Source organism: Synchiropus splendidus, chromosome 12 (assembly GCF_027744825.2).
Source record: "Synchiropus splendidus isolate RoL2022-P1 chromosome 12, RoL_Sspl_1.0, whole genome shotgun sequence".
NCBI classification, from domain to species: Eukaryota; Metazoa; Chordata; class Actinopteri; order Syngnathiformes; family Callionymidae; genus Synchiropus; species Synchiropus splendidus.
Window position 1 is genome coordinate 10,442,225 of NC_071345.1, and position 17,974 is coordinate 10,460,198.

The window sequence follows — 17,974 nt, forward strand, 5'->3', positions numbered from 1 at the left end:
AAACTCAGTCAAGAAATACATACAGTATTCGGAAAGAGATTATAAAACATGACTACCGTTTCCATCTTTACCATTGAGATTCGTTGTAGTCTAATAATACAACGACAAATCATATCACAATGTCTTTTTGAAGTTGAATGTTTTTTGATTGACTTTAGGGGTTGTTGTTTTTTCCAGAATGTATGTTTTTTATTATTATTATTTCAAAATCCTTATAATAGCAACAACAAGCGTAAGACAATAAACCGGAGGGATATTTGCATTGAGAAAGTATAAGTCCAGTTTAATGGACAGAAAAACAGACAACTTTATTAATCCCCTTGAATTCAAAACGTTGTCTAGAAAAATAGATAGATATATAATTAAAATTAAAAAAATGAAAGACAAATGCCTTTATATAGAATATAAAAATTTAAAGAATAAGAATTTTATTTTATTTTATTTTATTTTATTTTATTTTATTTGTCAGCACTTTATTCCAAAAGACTTTCCCAGTTGGTGGGCTCCCCACTGACCATGACAATAAATTTGATTCTGATTCTGATTCTGGCACAGTAGTAGTAGTAAATATAACAAAGTTATAATAGAGCAGAATAGAATAGAAACCAAAATATACACCCAACTTCTACTATTTCAATGCTGAATATTATTTATTGACGCATACCTCATGCGGGCATATTTTTCACGAATAATGCCACGAAATATTTGGTCCATCCATTTTGAGCATGTTCACGATAATTATCTTCACTCTTGAATAATAGCAGTCCCATCTCTAATTGTCGATTTGATGTAAATCATTTCTGCGGCGTGTGCACGTTTTGAAGGAAACCTGCATTGTAGTTCCTATATTCAGCCACTGGGGTGTGTTAGTAAGTTTATCAATAGTTCCCCATGCAGTTTTTAATCGCACAGAAGAAGTTTCAGAATTTTGGGGGGGTGATGGGCTGGCCTTTTTTGTTCCGCTGCAAAAATCCTGCCAGAACACTGAGTAGGGGTAACCACAGCGTCAATAAGCCCCCAACTCCGCCGTCAACCGGCTGCTGCAGGACGCCGCGGCGGGAACACTGAGCCTGGACCAGCATCGCTCTCCTCCTCCGCCGTTGGAACCTCCACAGGGTCAGCGGGCAACAACAGCAGCTGGCAGCTATCGTCGTTAGCCTCAACTCGTTTTTCGGGTCTGGGGGTTCTGGAAGGGGCAGGGGGCGGGGGTCTACCGAGACGGGTGAAGACAACACGCCGAGAGGAGGAGGGGGCTGGAAGTCTGAGGCTCTTCCAGCTTGAAGGGGCCGGCGGTTTGGCCACAGCACCCTGGAATAGCTAGCCCGTACCCGAGCCGCTAAGTGAATGGGATGGAGCCGGGACCGTCTGGCGCTGGTAGGTGGCTTTTCCTTGTTGTGGTCAGTGATGCTGCCCGGCTCTGGCCAGGCTGTGGCCGCAGGCACATGTTACTGTCGCCGGGTGTTGGTGTGGCCAGGGCAGCATCGTGGAGGCTCACCGCCCAGTGGGATATGTGGAGAGAAGTTGGAGTAGAAGAGTGCTACTAAATGTTTTTTTTAAATTATTTCTAGCTTTTCTCAGATCGTTTAGAGCCATTCATAAGGCCAGTGGGGTCGTGGGAATCTCAGTGAGTAGTGACGAGGTGAAGCCCGCCTTCAAGCAGCAGCATCTGGCTGCAGCTCTATTGACAGCTCCCGGTGCTACAACAATGTTTTAAAAAAAACAAAAATATCAACCTTAATTACCCAGATCAGATTCATCGTGGTCGGTCAACACATTTTCTTAGTTACACAGTTTACAGTCTACGTTTCTCCCCTATTTATTACTGACTTGTTTTACTTTTTTACTTAAAAATGTGAATATTGTGAAGTAAACTATCGTTAAATGTATTGTATCTCTGTTTGAATTGGTTAATTTAAAAGAAATTATAATGATATTGTCAGAGGCTTAAAGCTAAAATAAGTAGACAAGTAAAATAATATGAACAAATGCAGAGAGGACGTTCAAATTCGGCAGAAATAAATGAGTGGTTTGAATAAGATAAAACATCATAACCTTATCTGACCAACAGAACAGCAACATGGATTGATATCAGTCAGGACATGATGTTTTCTTATGCTTGAGCAAAGTGGAGAGAGTGTTCAAATGTCTTTAGGGATCTTCTCATTACTTCCACTTTCTTTACGTTGAGTTTACATGCAGTCCTTGCCAACACTGAACTTTGTATTACCATCTGCTTTGCACCCATGATGATAACAAGTTTTAAAGTGTTTTCATATTTGGAAGTAGTTTGTAGCATGCTTTTGAAGTTTGAGTTTTTTATGAAATGGTTTGATTTTTTTTTTTTTTGAAGTGAATCTCACAATTACACTGTAATTACCTTCTCCAATCCTTTATGTTCAGCTGAGTAGCTTGTTTTTGTTATTTTTAGGACGAGGGGAGTGTCCAACAGAGTGGGGGGCTCTCATCTCAAAGTCTGCTCTTGTGTTTGAAGTGTGATGATTCAACGATCTATTTTCCAAAGTTGAGGGTTGCCTTGTTTAGCTCATGTTCAACAGCCAATTATTAGGAGAGCCAACTCATTTGAGCAAAACAATTGATGCCTAATTAGCTGGACCTTCTCATTCATGGACTCGACCTGACAGAATCGGATTAGGAACTTCAAACTGACCCATGTTGCTGTCAAAGTTGTTAATGAAATAATTTTCTTTTCAGGCAGATTTGTCTTGTTTGTCGATGTAAACATGTTAATGCGCGCAAAATACTTGTCTTGTACCAACCAAAGTAGTTTGACAGTTGGTTATGACGTATGATGAAGACATGTGGAATATGTACAGCGTTAAGTGGGCCGCACAAGTGTTCTATAACTTGACCAGGACTGCCTCAAAGTCAGAGCGGAGTGAACGTTGTGGTAGCTGTTGCTGAAATGAGGAAGTTCTGGTGGTCAGAAGAGTTCATGGGATGTCACCAGTCTACTTTGGGGGCTGCCCAGACTCGCTGATCCAGATGGAAGCCATGGTATAGACACGGAAGCTATCAACTTCCTAAAACTTATCCGCAAAGTATATGAGAAATACGCTGATAAGTAAGTGTCGTCAAACAATGACTCATCGAAGTGAAGCGCAGCATTAAGTCTTGCCGCTCAGCGACCGCTATTGTCTAGCAGTGTGCAAGAGTCCTGGCTTCGCTCCTCGCCATCTGCCTTTACTGGCAGCAGGGGAGAGTGTGCGTTTTTCAACGTGATTTTTCGCCCATCAAAACACGGCGGAAAAACACGTTTACAAACACGTTTTCTAAGTGATGACCATGTCATTTATTTATTATTTTTTTTATCATGGTTCAAAACTGTGTTTTACATGCTGACGCACGTATGCTGTGCCGCCTGTGTGTCTCACACCTTATGAATTTTTGATAGTAGGGATTCCAAACACTCTATTTAAAGCACTTCTATTTCTGTTTTTGGCAATCTGTGCTTGTTCGTTCAAATTTGGAACTTGAAGAGCCACAAAGGCCAAGGTCTCAGCACTGTGACCGTGGTGGCAACCTGCCTCCTCCTCCCATCTCCTCAAACGTCCCCCTTCACACCGGTCTCCTGATATCCATGACAATGCCGTGTTGCCGTGGTGTCTCCATGGTGAGGCTGGGAATGTCGAGGAGGGCCCCCCTGTGTTTGTGTGTACGAGTGTGTTCGGCGTAGCAAGGGCACTCCCTACGCCGTACGTCGTGAGTGTGCGCAGCCGGGCAGCTGGGGTCTTTGTTGTTGTGGAGGAGGGCTATTCTCAGGGGAGCCAGAGGTTAAGGCGTAGGGCCTCTTTTAAGCAAGAGTCACAGCAAGCCTGAGTTTTAGGAACCCCTCAACATTGACACCCAGACTGACCAAGTTGTTGAGCCGCAACCTGGTGATATCATCACGTTTTCCTGTAAAAGGAACCCCAAACTATGTGGTAACTTCGGATTTAGGCGGGGTGGCAGCCCATCCCAGCTATTAAGGGTGAAAGGCAGATACCGTGGGCAAGTCACCCTTCCATCACAGGGCTGAGGCAAGCCAGTATAGTTAAGTTTATAATTCAAAATGTCATCATTGTAAGTTACGTCACTCCTAAGATGAGTGTAATGACTTCTTCCTTCTATGCTACCAGTTAAGGTGGGTCACAACAGTGCAGACCCAGGACCGCAGAGACAAATTTACTACTCCATAGCGGTCTCTTTATTAGTCACTAAAAGCTGTCTTACGTGTCCATGGAAGCGGAAGCTTGAGAGTCAATGATGGCACTAACCAGAGGATGGGAGTGATGATATGGTCATGAGTCACTGTGGACTCTGTAAAAAAGTAGTGCACAACAACCGTCAGACCATTTTCATAATTTACAACCAAGACATAGCTAATCTAAGACATGCTGCACCCAGGCATTATTCGAACTTTCAGATCCGAGGAATGTATTATTTACATGTCAGCAGCATGACAACACTAGAGAAACATCTTGATATAATTTAATGTTGTTTGACCTCCTACTGTTCTAGTCAAATAAACATCTGGTCAGAAAACCAAACCACGGACACAGGGTCACTTCTCCTGTGTGCGTACTTTGATACATTCTTCAATTGCGTATTAATGGCTTTGCAGTCAGATGCCGAATGTTCAAAAGTTGTTTTTCTGTAACTGATAGTTTCCATGCAGTTTTTGGACACTGGTCTTTCAAAGTTGTCATTATACTTACTTACATTTCTGAAATAAAAATGTGCTGATTAATGGTTTCCATACTATTGTTTCTTTTCCGGCCCATATTTCCTTTGTGTCCTACTGTGTCACCATTCATCTCATGCCCGTTTTTCATTTCCTGCTTCCTCTTTTTCATATTTCACCCCCTACAGGATTTGAATGCTGATTTTCCATATTTTCCCAATCTCTTAACTTATTTCCCTATTTTCACTTCTCCAGTGCCCATGGGGGTCTTCCCCCCACCCCTGCAGCAGGTGTTCCATGCCCCGCGCCGGCCGGGCATGGGCACCGTGGGCAAGCCCATCAAGCTGCTGGCCAACTACTTTGAGGTGGAGATTCCAAAGATGGACGTCTACCACTACGAGGTGGACATCAAGCCTGACAAGTGCCCGAGGCGTGTTAACAGGTAATTGATTTGTTATTGGTTCTTGATCTTGAATGATCTTGAATGATTTACATCACTTGTCCCCAGGACGCCCTAAACTGAAAAACATGAGAAATCGGCCGCCCAGTGTTTTCAGCAGAACGCCCTACATTTCTGATCATTGGTGCCTGTATAGTGCCCTAATCGTAGTGCTGTCATGCCGGCTTGCACGAAGATAAGATCGAATTTGCTGATCCTCATATGTTTGTGGACCAGTAGCTTTGTGATCGCCAAATTCATTTTCAGGTGAAATCTCGTGGCTTGTAAGACATGAATTTGATTGGATGATGCGCTGTTATTAGATGTCTGGCGGGGGCATGTCCCTGGACCCCCCGGCGGGCTCACGCTTTTGTAGCATAGCATGCGGCGTCTGCCGCGCCATATATAATCACCAAATAATATATGCTGACCTAAATCCTCAAAACATGACTTTCACATTTAGTCTTTATTTCTGGAGTGTAAATAAATATCCCTTTTAAGTGTTCAGAAGTGATGTTTTGAGGCTTTGTCAAACCCACAACATCAATGTCATGTATTTATTTAGATGTGAGGGGGCTGCCATCTTTGTTGCTGTATGGAGGAGGTTACACAACGTGCTGAACATTTTAAATCTAAAGCTGAATTCCTGAAAAATGATACTGTTGATATTGGATCAAATCATGTTAATTGAGTCCCAACAAGTTTGATGAACCTTCGCTGGGTCAACTTGCGTACTATTAATGGTAATATGCCTCTAATAACTGTAATATTTTAACCACAACACAGAATTAAACTTAATTTTACTCATTAAAAAAACAAATGTAATACGTTCTGCCATGTAAAAGCATCCAGTGTTAAGTATTAAGTTTAATGAATAGAATATAAATAAATAAAGCTTATTTGAAAATCCAAAACAGTATAATATACTATGGCTTTTGAAGGTGGAAGCAATTCATACAATTATGAATTTAATTCTCAAACTATGTATACATGGCTGCTTTAATTTTAACAATTGGTGATGAATTGTTTTACCTATGAATTGTTCCGAAAGTCTTGAGGCTCTCTGATATTCTGCTTCCAGGCCTTTAGACAAAAGGGTTCAAGCCCTTTGACCTTTCCTTTTTAGGTTCAGCCCTCATCCCCCACTCTTAAGTGAAGGCCAAGGCAGCGCTATCCCGCCTTTACCCTAACTCTTTTTGTCCGTGCCTCTCCCCCCGTGACCATGAGGTATTGCCATCACCAGCTGCATCCTGCTGGATCGATATTCTATCATTTAGAGAAGAGCTCCCCCCCTCCTTCACAATGGAACTTTCTGATCAGAAGATGGCATTAATTGATGACTGCACCCTCTTCCCCACCAACGTTGCGTAATTGGTGGTGTTTCTAACACTCTATTGTGTGTGTCTTCTCACAGGGAGGTGGTCGAGTATATGGTCCAACATTTCAAGCCCCAGCTTTTTGGTGACAGGAAGCCAGTGTACGACGGCAAGAAGAACATCTACACGGTGCTAGCGCTTCCTATCGGTAGTGAAAAGGTGAATGACAAACTTGTTTCCTGTCTAACTGGCCATGTGACTTAAGTTATGTCCCATAGGGGATTAGTAAAATGTGTCATAGGAAATACAAGCTCTCTTGTTTAGATTTAGGTGTGAAACACCCCGAAGCTATGCGCTAATTTCACAATCTCTTGTCAAATACAGTCACTTCAGGGAAGATTTGCTTTTTAAAACCTGCAAAAGTTAAGTTAGGGAGTAATAAATAGTCTTGAACGCCAGGAAATCTGAAGTAGAAGAGTTGTGAGGGTAACAAGGTCTTCAAGGGGACCAGGGCTCATTCATGCACAAAGATAATTCTAGACTAATGCTAGTTTGCTTGTGTGAACGTCCTCCAGTCGCGTTGGTGTCCTCTTTCAGTCTGTGTGTTTGGTAACTGGATACTTCCATTTGAGCAATTGTGTGTGTGAGGATGGGTTGGACTCTTGGAGTCAATAGTGGCTTGCATTAGCTCACAAAACCAAGTGCTACATCTCAAAAAAGACCTCCAAATAGTTGGGAGGTTGGGGTATAAAGTCAGGCCAGAACATAAAATGGCTAGACAACACATAAGTGAACCAACAGCAGTTGACTCCTAACACTTTAAAACACGGCATTGTCATGGAATGATCATCCCTTTTCTATGCTTTGTTCATACAGGTGGATTTTGAAGTCACAATCCCTGGTGAAGGGAAGGACAGAATATTTAAGGTTTCCATCCGTTGGCTGGCTAAAGTGTCATGGCGACTGCTGCAAGAAACCCTGGTTAGTGGGCGACTGCAGGTTCCTCTTGACTCAGTTCAAGCTTTGGATGTGGCCATGCGTCACCTGGCCTCTATGAGGTGAATATAAATTCTAAGTCTGCTCATTTCATGTTGACCTAAATCCTTCCCTTCCTAAATATCAAGACTGAACAACTGTGAGGGTAAGCCCCAAGAAAAAGAATAATTGGGGTGGATTATGAATTTCTGACAAGCATGTAGATGATCTAAGATGGAAACGTTCTTTTCAAAGGAATAGTGAAATGCCTCTGTTTCAGAGATCATTATGTTGGTAGTATTTTGTTTTCACATTCAGCACCAGCCTGTCTTTGCTCCAGGGATCAGGGTCACCAAACAGGACGTGCATGTTAGCTGAGATGTGAAATTGAACTGAATGAAGGCTGAACCAGAAGTTGACAAGAGCAGAACTATTTTGTGAACTATTTAGTTTTGTTTCCCCCGAGGTCTTCTCTGAAAGACTTATAAAAGTCGGACTTTTGTGGTCGAAGTATTGCGTATGAATGCCTTCATATTAATAAAGATACACGTCAAACCATTCCGGTTAGTCAGGATACGGTGAATAGACCAGTGTGGTTAACCCAGTCCCTGTTTAAGGGTCGGCAGACTTTATGGACACTAGTGATGGTGGCAGTTGAGGTATGATCAAACAGTATTACAGGGATGATGAAACATTGTCCTAGTTTTCAAAGTCCACTCGATGGTTTTCTTGGTTTAGAAATGATGTGAGGTTTTATTGAATTGGTTGTTCAAATCCAAACATTACACAGCAGACAGTGCCCTTTGGTGGCCTCTGAAAATCAGGACACTGTTTCATGAAATCTCATCAACCCTTCAATACTGTGTCATGACATCTTATCTACCACTGACTAAAGTCGAACTATTACTACGAAGTGATCATAAAGCTAAATACATTATATGAGAGAGAAAATGGTATCTATGACGGGAGCTATAGTTGTGTAAATTTAATGTTAAGCCATTATATTATGCATCATGTACTCATTTTGTGAGCGCAGTAATAGTCTCGATAATACTGTTTGTGTTTGAACCCGCATAATTCTACAGTATTTTCTAGGTTGACTCCCAAAGGCTTTGTCTTCTCCTTGTCTCCATTCTCAGAAATAATTTCTTGGTAACACTGAAATGATTGTTCTTCTCTGAAGCTGGAGCCCTTAAGTACAACCACAGCAGGGTTTTGTTTTGTGTCTCTGTATTTCCAGAACTGTATGAGTCAACTGGACATGTTCACATGCTGAGGTCATTCATTTAGCTGAGTCACGGAACTCTCCCTTCTCCTACCAGGTACACTCCAGTGGGCCGTTCATTCTTCTCCCCACCTGAGGGATACTATCACCCACTGGGTGGTGGGAGGGAAGTGTGGTTCGGCTTCCATCAGTCCGTGCGACCTGCCATGTGGAAGATGATGCTAAACATTGATGGTAACTAGCCTCCCCGGAGATTCATCAGTGTGATGTCAGGTTTTACTGACATCGCATGACTCACCAGAATTGTGACCAGCTGTCAGCATTTATGTCTAGAAGCATGACTGTCCGGTACAATCACTCACGCCATATAAACAAATCCTAAATGTCTGTTATGATTTCTCATTACTTTGAAACTCACTGCCGCCCCCTGTCTGTCTCCAGTGTCCGCAACTGCATTTTACAAAGCGCAGCCTGTGATTGAATTCATGTGCGAGGTGTTGGATATCCGCAATATTGATGAGCAGCCCAAAACTCTCACCGATTCACAAAGGGTCCGGTTTACCAAGGAGATTAAAGGTGGGCAACCCTGAATTTAATCCTGTTGGAATGCATTTTTCCAACGACTCTTCTCATGACTAGGCCTGAAGGTGGAGGTGACTCACTGCGGCCAAATGAAGAGAAAATACCGCGTATGCAATGTCACCCGACGTCCTGCAAGTCACCAAACGTAAGTACAACTGTTAAATTAAAGAGTCTAAAACGCCGTAATCCCAAACTAAGTACTTAAACTGAGCTCTTAGCTGTGGTGGCCTCTGTTGACTGCCAAAAGCACCACAATTAAAAGCATGACATGTTGCTGTCTAGCTTTGATGCGTGTGCTTTTAACATAACATGTGCTTAGCTTAGCGTCTGTGGCCCCTTAGATACCGTCTTGTGCTGGCTGGTTGTGTACTACTACAGTGCATCCTTTCTTTTCGACCATAGTTTGATTCTCTTTTAGGAAACTAGTATGGGCTTCAATGGTGGTGTTTCAATGAGTGTTGTTCGGGTTTATCCCATATATATTATTATTCAGGCTATTCTTACTGTTGTGCGAACAATGTCGACTAGTAGTGGGGATGTTATGGTTCAACATGAATTGACAACTAGACTTCCAGTGAATGTAGCGGGGTACTAACCATGGTCCTTTTTTGTTTTCTCCTCTAGGTTTCCCTTACAACTGGAGAGCGGACAGACAGTAGAATGTACAGTGGCCCAGTACTTCAAGCAGAAGTACAACCTGCAGCTAAAATATCCTCACCTGCCTTGCCTACAGGTGGGGCAGGAGCAGAAGCACACTTACCTGCCCCTGGAGGTGAGAAGCCACTCATCAGTGATTAAGCAGAAGGAGCGTATGGACACTTTGTTTGGATCCACTTGTAGGTTTGCAACATCGTAGCGGGTCAAAGGTGCATCAAGAAGCTGACAGATAATCAGACATCCACGATGATCAAAGCAACGGCGCGCTCCGCGCCCGACCGGCAAGAGGAGATCAGCAGGCTGGTGCGTCACATGCTTCTAATAGATACAATATGCTTCCTAGGAAATGTATTTAAGTCAAAATTTGCGTTTGTAATGGTGTTGTAAAAGCAGTGAAGGCTCTAAAAGTCATTCTCTTTGCAGATGAAGAATGCCAACTTCAATCTGGATCCGTACATCCAGGAGTTTGGGATCAAAGTCAAAGACGACATGGCTGAAGTGACGGGCCGGGTGCTCCCGGCTCCCATACTTCAGTACGGAGGACGGGTACGGCCCCAATGATTCCAAACAGACGACGCCGCAGACGCTGGTGACTGATCCTTTGCTTTCACTCAGAACCGTGCCATAGCCACCCCAAATCAAGGAGTTTGGGACATGCGGGGGAAGCAGTTTTACAACGGCATTGAGATCAAAGTCTGGGCCATCGCCTGCTTCGCCCCGCAGAAACAGTGCAGAGAAGAAGTGCTCAAGTAAGTTCTGCTCCTGACACAGATGTAGAAATGGCTTTAGGTGATGTAGGGGAGATCAAAAGTTGAGTAGGATGAACTACAGGGGTTGGATAAAATAAATGAATAAAAAAGCTTTAAGGTGTTTCCATTCTTTTGTCTAACCCCTGTACGTTAGCAAAAGAGAGGAGGAAAACAACCATTTAGGGTCATGGATGTGATGAAGGAGGACAGGAAATGGACAGGTGCAGCCGGGGAGGATGATGATTTATGTAGCGACCCCTGATGGTAAAAAAGTAAGTTGTCATGCGGCAAAATAACCACTAGGTGTCAGGATTTTGTAACATAATTATGAATGTCCATGGTGTATTACAGTGGTTTAATGTAGCTTGGTGGAAATGCACAGATACTTTATGTTTGTGATCCTTACCAGTGCAGTCAGCACTGAAATAAATTCGGGCAGGTTTATCAACACCGAGCCATAATCACGCTCATGCTGAACCACTGCTGAATGCTACAACCACAGGAATGCATTTTTTGTACTTTTTTTCAGAAACTTCACAGACCAGCTGCGTAAGATCTCAAAGGATGCTGGGATGCCAATCCAGGGGCAGCCATGTTTCTGCAAATACGCACAGGGAGCCGACAGTGTGGAGCCAATGTTCAGGCACCTGAAGAACACGTACTCGGGACTGCAGCTCATCATCGTCATCTTGCCGGGGAAAACGCCTGTATATGGTGGGAAATTATTTTTCACCTTTCGAGTGGCAAATATTGACTTGGATTTCTTCATGACCTCTCCAGCGGAAGTGAAGCGTGTCGGCGACACACTCTTGGGCATGGCCACTCAGTGTGTCCAGGTGAAGAACGTGGTGAAGACATCTCCTCAAACTCTTTCCAACCTCTGTCTCAAGATCAATGTGAAACTGGGAGGCATCAACAACATTCTGGTTCCTCACCAAAGGTCTTTTTTTTAATGGATGTGTTTCAATAAGTGTGCAACTTTTGTTCTACAACCGAAATAACAATTGACTTGCTTCTTAGGTCTGCTGTGTTTCAGCAGCCAGTTATCTTCCTGGGTGCAGATGTCACGCACCCCCCTGCTGGAGATGGCAAGAAGCCCTCCATTACTGCTGTAAGTTCCAATATGTTCCACTTTAATCTGAAACATGATTGACATATAAGTAGCGTTCGGTGAGAATTAGCATGATGCTTTAGCTGCATACAAGCAAAAGAAGATCTGATTTGAACCGTCTTCTTTCTCTCTGAAACCTGCCTTTTAAATTTCAACTAGAACAGTCTGTGTCCATAACACTCAAGAGGGTTCATGAGAACTGATAAGAGTGGCAGCGAAAAGCAAGGGAGATGTTGCAAAACAGGTTGTTGGTTCTATTTTTGTCGGGACATGAATCACATGATTAGCTCTTGTAGCTGAGCAACGATCATTTATGAATGAATCCTCAAGCCTGTCTGATTATGTCATGGAGTTTGTTTTTTTCAGTTCGCAGTGCAGTCTTTTTCAAATTAAACCTAATCACTGGTTGTTTAATGTCATAAAACTCAAACTGTTTGGATCAACAGATGTGGGAAATATGTGTGTTTCTCATGGCATCGTTGCTGAGAAGGCGTGACATCAGGCCTCGAGCAACTCAGTTTAATAGCCAGTGCTAAAAAAATGATGAAGAAAGTGACAAGAGCTTAAGGGAATTTAACCAAGACAAACTTGATTTTATGATTCTTTGTCGCACAAATTAGAGGTTTATTAAATTAATGGTTAAGGGCAGCAACACTTTAGTGCTGGTGTTGAAATAAAAAAAATGGGGTGCTTGTTTAATTCATTATGGTTTCAAACTATTTCATTCTATGTGGGTCATAAAAACTACAGCAACAAAAAAGGAAATGAAAGGAAAAATACTTAAATATAGTCTTTAGGTGAGGCCATCATATGGATATATCTTCTTGCACAGGTAGGTAATGAAAAAAAAACATGCTGAACAGTAGCAAACAGAATCTCCTGAAATGGGTTCAATAAACACCAGAAACAGAAATTTTTACTTCATTTTAAAAAACAGTAGACTTTTAGATGAAACGACTCAAACCGGTCAAGCATTTTAACACGATAACTAAACACGTCAAATAACTTAGAAGCACTAGTAGTGAATGACAAAGAGGTTCAAATTGCTCATCACTGACTCATATTAGAAAAAAAAGGAAATTACGTCAACACTCCACTGTCCTTGTCTGAGGCCGGCAGTGGTTGGCTGTGTTGTTGCTTAGCGATAATGGCACACCATTGAGTCACAAACACAAAGTGGGGGGATGCGGTTTTGTCTCGGTCATCATGACTAAATGCGTTCAGCGAAATTAAAAAAAAAAAAAAAAAGAGAAAGCTGATGTAATCGGGTGAAAGGATTTCAGGGCTGAACAATTGAACGTCGTACATGTTCTGATAGTGGCCTCCAGGTGGTGACAAAACACAAATACATAAATGTAGTACCTAGAATTTGACTCCTACTTCTTCCTGCCGTCTGCTCTCCAGGTGGTAGGCAGTATGGACGCCCATCCCAGCAGATACTGCGCCACAGTCAGAGTCCAGCGACCGCGGCAGGAGATCATCGAGGATCTATCTTACATGGTGCGAGAGCTGCTGATTCAGTTTTACAAGTCGACTCGCTTCAAACCCACTCGAATCATTTTCTACCGGGACGGGGTACCCGAGGGACAGCTGCCACAGGTATGAGTTGTCTTAAAATGACCTTCCGCTGTAGAGAAAGCACTGAAGCTCTTTCTCCTTCAAAGATTCTCCATTACGAGCTGTTGGCCATCAGAGACGCGTGTATCAAGCTGGAGAAGGATTATCAGCCTGGCATCACCTACATCGTGGTGCAGAAACGCCACCACACACGCCTCTTCTGCGCCGATAAGTCTGAGCGGGTCAGCTAGTTTATCTTTAACCGAAGCCCTGTTCTAATATCTCACCTTGTTTATTTGGTATCAACTTTTTGTCATCTCTTTTTAGATTGGAAAGAGTGGGAATATTCCTGCAGGGACCACAGTGGACACCAGCATAACTCATCCCTTTGAGTTTGACTTCTACCTGTGCAGCCATGCAGGGATACAGGTAAGGTTTCTCCTGCCGAATGTCTGTAAAGGAAAAATAGTTGCGCTGAAATATGCAGATTTCTGTTGTTAAGACGGAATTATTAGCAATGTAAAGATGTAAATCCAAGGCAATATTAGAATTTAATCTCTAAACCAGTCATAACCCATAGTGTATATCGCCCTCTAGCTGTGACGTGAGTGCGATCATGTGAAGTCCCCAGACTTGGATGTTGGATGTTGAGTTTACCTTAACATTTGTAAAGGAGTCATTATTCCTCTTGTCTTCTATCACAGTTATTCCTCCAGTCATACATTCCGTCGTTCCGTCCAAGTCGTTCAGAAAATGTCTTTGGTGGCTACAGCGTTAACAGTTAAAAGTGCTAATCAAAAGTGATATTTAAAGTATAATTGAAGCTAGATAATGTCGGACTTGCCGACGTGCAGGCCAGGTTTTTGTCGGTAATTAATCTCTCCATCCACAGGGCACGAGTCGACCGTCTCACTACTACGTCCTGTGGGATGACAATCGCTTCACAGCCGACGAGTTGCAGATACTTACCTACCAGTTGTGCCACACATACGTGCGTTGTACTCGCTCAGTGTCCATCCCTGCACCAGCATACTATGCCCGTCTCGTGGCCTTCCGTGCACGCTACCATCTGGTGGACAAAGAACATGATAGGTAAGAAGAATTATTGACGTTGTATTCAAACCAAAATTTAAAATCTTTCTTGATTGTTTACACTGAATTATATTTAGTGAAATAAGGTTTACACTTGTGTTTGACAAATTTTATTAAACATGCAATAAATGTGGCTTTTGAAATGCATAATTTATGTTTGTTTCCCTGGCAACACACGACACATTTCAAAGGGGCCTTCCTTTAAAAACTCATTGAAATAATGTTTGGTAAATGGGAATCTGCTTTACTATAGCTTTGTTGTTAGCCATTTGTTTATTATTTAGCACAGTACAGTTGTGTTTTTATGCAACACTGAAGGACATCTTCATGGCAATGATGAGTGAAGCTGCTCAGTTATACGTATACATGTAAATATGTGTTACTTTCTTGTTACTTCAATTGGCTGGAAAATGTTTGACTACAGAAGTAAATTTTTTGTCAGGTTTCAATTTTTAATTTAATGTACTCACCCCCTGTCATCTTCTCTGCAGTGGAGAGGGCAGCCATGTATCGGGTCAGAGTAATGGCCGGGACCCTCAAGCGTTGGCCAAAGCTGTTCAAATTCACCACGACACCCTGAGGACCATGTACTTCGCCTGAGCGACAACCAACAATTGCCAACGTCGTTCCTCCCACTCCATTCTTCCACCTGAGTGGGCGGAGAGCCCACGACCACCTCATCCTCATCCCTTATCCCCAAAGACTACCCACTAATCATCATCCACCACCAAGAATCAGCCCTTCATCTGTATAACATGTACAGACTCTACAGCCTCATGCACTCAAAAGGTTACACATTTTAATGTTATTATTATTATTATTGTCTTTTTTATTACGTTACCGGGACATCTGTTCTTGTTTCACGTTGATATTATATTATTATTGTATTGTGCGCTACCTGAATACACCTAAATATGAACGTATGCAATACCGTCGGTGTTAAAATTGGCAACAAAACAATTATTTTGTACCACGAAGCTGCCTCTTTACCCATCCGAAAACCGGATGCCAGTGTTCAAGACCCTCTAAACGGGTGTCTCCAGCGCAGCAGTACTTGCATGCACACATTAATGTTGTTTTGTTTTGGGTTTTTTTTTTGTTTGTTTTTTTACATTTTCCTTAAAGAGTCTGAGGTATGGTACTTTAGCACTTAGCGATAGCATGTAGGTGCCACCAGTGCTGCACATTTGTTAGTCCAAGTGAGGCGTGTGTCTTATATTAGCAGCTGAGGCAGGGAGAGAAGAGGCAGGTGTAGCATATCGTAGTTACATGAGTGAAATCCTGCCACGCTCTGAGCTGGCCCGCTAGTTGTATGGCCATTAGAAGCTGGCTTAGAAAGAGTCCAGAGACCAGTGTAGAGGATACTTGCACCCCATGCACCTAAACCAGCATTATTAACCAGCCAAACGTTACGTTGAAAAGGGGCACTTGAACAGGACTTATTTTTTAATTGTCTTTTGTTATATCTCTCTGTATGCATTGCTCTTTATGATTTGAAAGGCACTTTTTATTTACTCAATGGTTTATTGTCTATGGGTGATATAGTCTGTTATAAGGCTGGTTATGTGTCGTCACTTTCTCCGGTCAAAGGAAAGGTCGACTCCCTCTTTAAATGCAGGCCGGTTTGTGTTCACTCAAGTGCTGCAAAACTGAACTTCCGTCAGCGTGCTAATGCACATTCCAGCATCTGTAGATGGGGATCAACACTATACAGCGTCTTCTTCTTCGCATATCAAGTTGATGGAAGCGCTCACCTCTGCAGGCAGATACACACCCAGCCTGAACAGCAGAAGCACACACAGTCCTCTCACTCCATCTCCTCTTGTCCTCACGTTGTTTTGAGGCTGTAGTGACGTCAGTCCATGCAAAGCCATTGCATCACCTTCACTCACAGCGTCTCTCTGCCCCAATCCCCTAGCTTGTGTCAGCCATCCCTATTGGTGCTCTGTGTGCATGGGCGGCACAGGTAGGGGGTTGCTATATTGGACAGGGTGGGCCACTTTGCTGTTAGTTAATATTCCCTGCCGTTACATATAGTCACTTTCTGGAGTTATGAAAAAAAATGCATGTAGTTATATATTTTTATGACTGGATATTCTGAGCCACCTTATTTCTGGTTTCTTATTAGAGGTAGGAGCCCCGTGCTCACCACTGCCTGTCATTCGTATTGCCTTGATTGTGTAATGGTTATAAAAAAAAAAAATACTGCTTTTTATTCATTGTCATGATAATTATGAATAGTGTGACTTGTGTCAGAGTGTATCCTCAAGAGGGCACTGTGAAGACGGTCTCAAATATTCCACCTCACTTGACCTGAAAGCGCCTCAAATCTCGTCTGATGGTTGAAACCCTTTGCATCTAAAGGGATGGAAAAAAAATAAAAATCGGACAGAGCTGAATTTTTAAAACCCGACAACGATCTTGCATAATCAAAAGAAGAAAGAAAAAGCCTTTGTACACCATTTTACGGATCATTCATCATGTCCGAGGTGATTTGTATATATAGATATGATATTAATCTGTTATGTATTCGGCACACAAGTTGCTGGGCCTTTCACAGTTGGGGCATCTGTTTTCTCCCCTGATTCTGTGCTGAAAAAAAATGATTTTAGAAAGAAATTCTCTAGATGCAGTTCCTCACTCACGGAAGCCACAAAGCACCTTGCAAAAAGAGGGTGAGGAGAGAACGGCAGTCGGCCTGGAGGACGATCATGTTGGAGAGTCTGCTGCACTCCTCTCCTCACTCCACACTGTCTGACGAAAGCAATACCTAAGCCACTGATCAAGAACAGTCCTTATCATAGCACTTCCCAATAAATGTAAGGACATGAAACATAAGTTTGGCTCTGTATGTTATAGTATGGAAAGTCTGTTGGGGATGGTTATTTTTTAAAGAAAATAAATTTGTTTTTTAAAATATCCTGCTCGTTTTTTGTCTCTCAGCGGTCACTTTCTCTGTTCAGGATTCAAAGGGTTTCGGTTTGGTGAGGCCCAGTGTCATTGCCGTACGGTGTGCAGCAGTACATGACACCCCCAGTGACACCTTTAGTAATGCTTATTTACCTAAGATAAGGCTACTCTCCAAGTCTCAGATGGGTGGACCTGAAGTGGATATTACATCTTAAAATGTAAAGCCTGTTTCAGATGTCTATCATGGTGGTCTACAGCAGAGGTGGCTGCCCTTTACCTGTATGTTGACCTTCAATCACTACTACTTGAATTCTAACCATTTTATTGTATACATGTTTATTGTATACATTTTTACATAAGTTGCATTTTGTTTGTCTGCCCCCCACCGCTTTTAATAGTTCTAATATTAAATTGGAGTTGATTTTAAACACTCATTTTCAAACAGTTTCGTGACCCTCAAAGTAAATGAATGAGTGAATAAAACACTATATATTTCGATGCACATACTAAGATATTAATCACTTTAAAAAGGGCTTCATTTTCAAATATTTTCTGAAATAAAATGACAATAAAATGAAATACTTGTTGCATATGTTAGGTATATAACGTCAAGATGTGACTATAATATTTCAGTAACAACATGTATGTTGAATTTAAGACTTTTTTGGCCCCGAATTTGG

At 42.3% G+C, this 17,974-nt stretch overlaps 1 protein-coding gene across 1 annotated transcript; it reads left to right on the forward strand.

Moving 5' to 3' along the window:
• The first annotated feature begins 918 nt into the window (after positions 1-918).
• ago1 (argonaute RISC component 1) lies at positions 919-17,260 on the forward strand. Its single transcript, XM_053881052.1, has 19 exons — positions 919-1,374; positions 4,937-5,123; positions 6,535-6,655; positions 7,313-7,494; positions 8,734-8,870; positions 9,078-9,212; positions 9,276-9,363; positions 9,843-9,990; positions 10,059-10,178; positions 10,299-10,421; positions 10,491-10,624; positions 11,154-11,338; positions 11,405-11,564; positions 11,645-11,735; positions 13,140-13,334; positions 13,400-13,534; positions 13,620-13,721; positions 14,185-14,384; positions 14,876-17,260. The coding sequence occupies exons 1-19, from the start codon at positions 1,350-1,352 to the stop codon at positions 14,982-14,984; spliced, it is 2,577 nt and encodes an 858-aa protein (XP_053737027.1). The 5' UTR covers positions 919-1,349; the 3' UTR covers positions 14,985-17,260.
• The last annotated feature ends 714 nt before the right edge of the window (positions 17,261-17,974 follow it).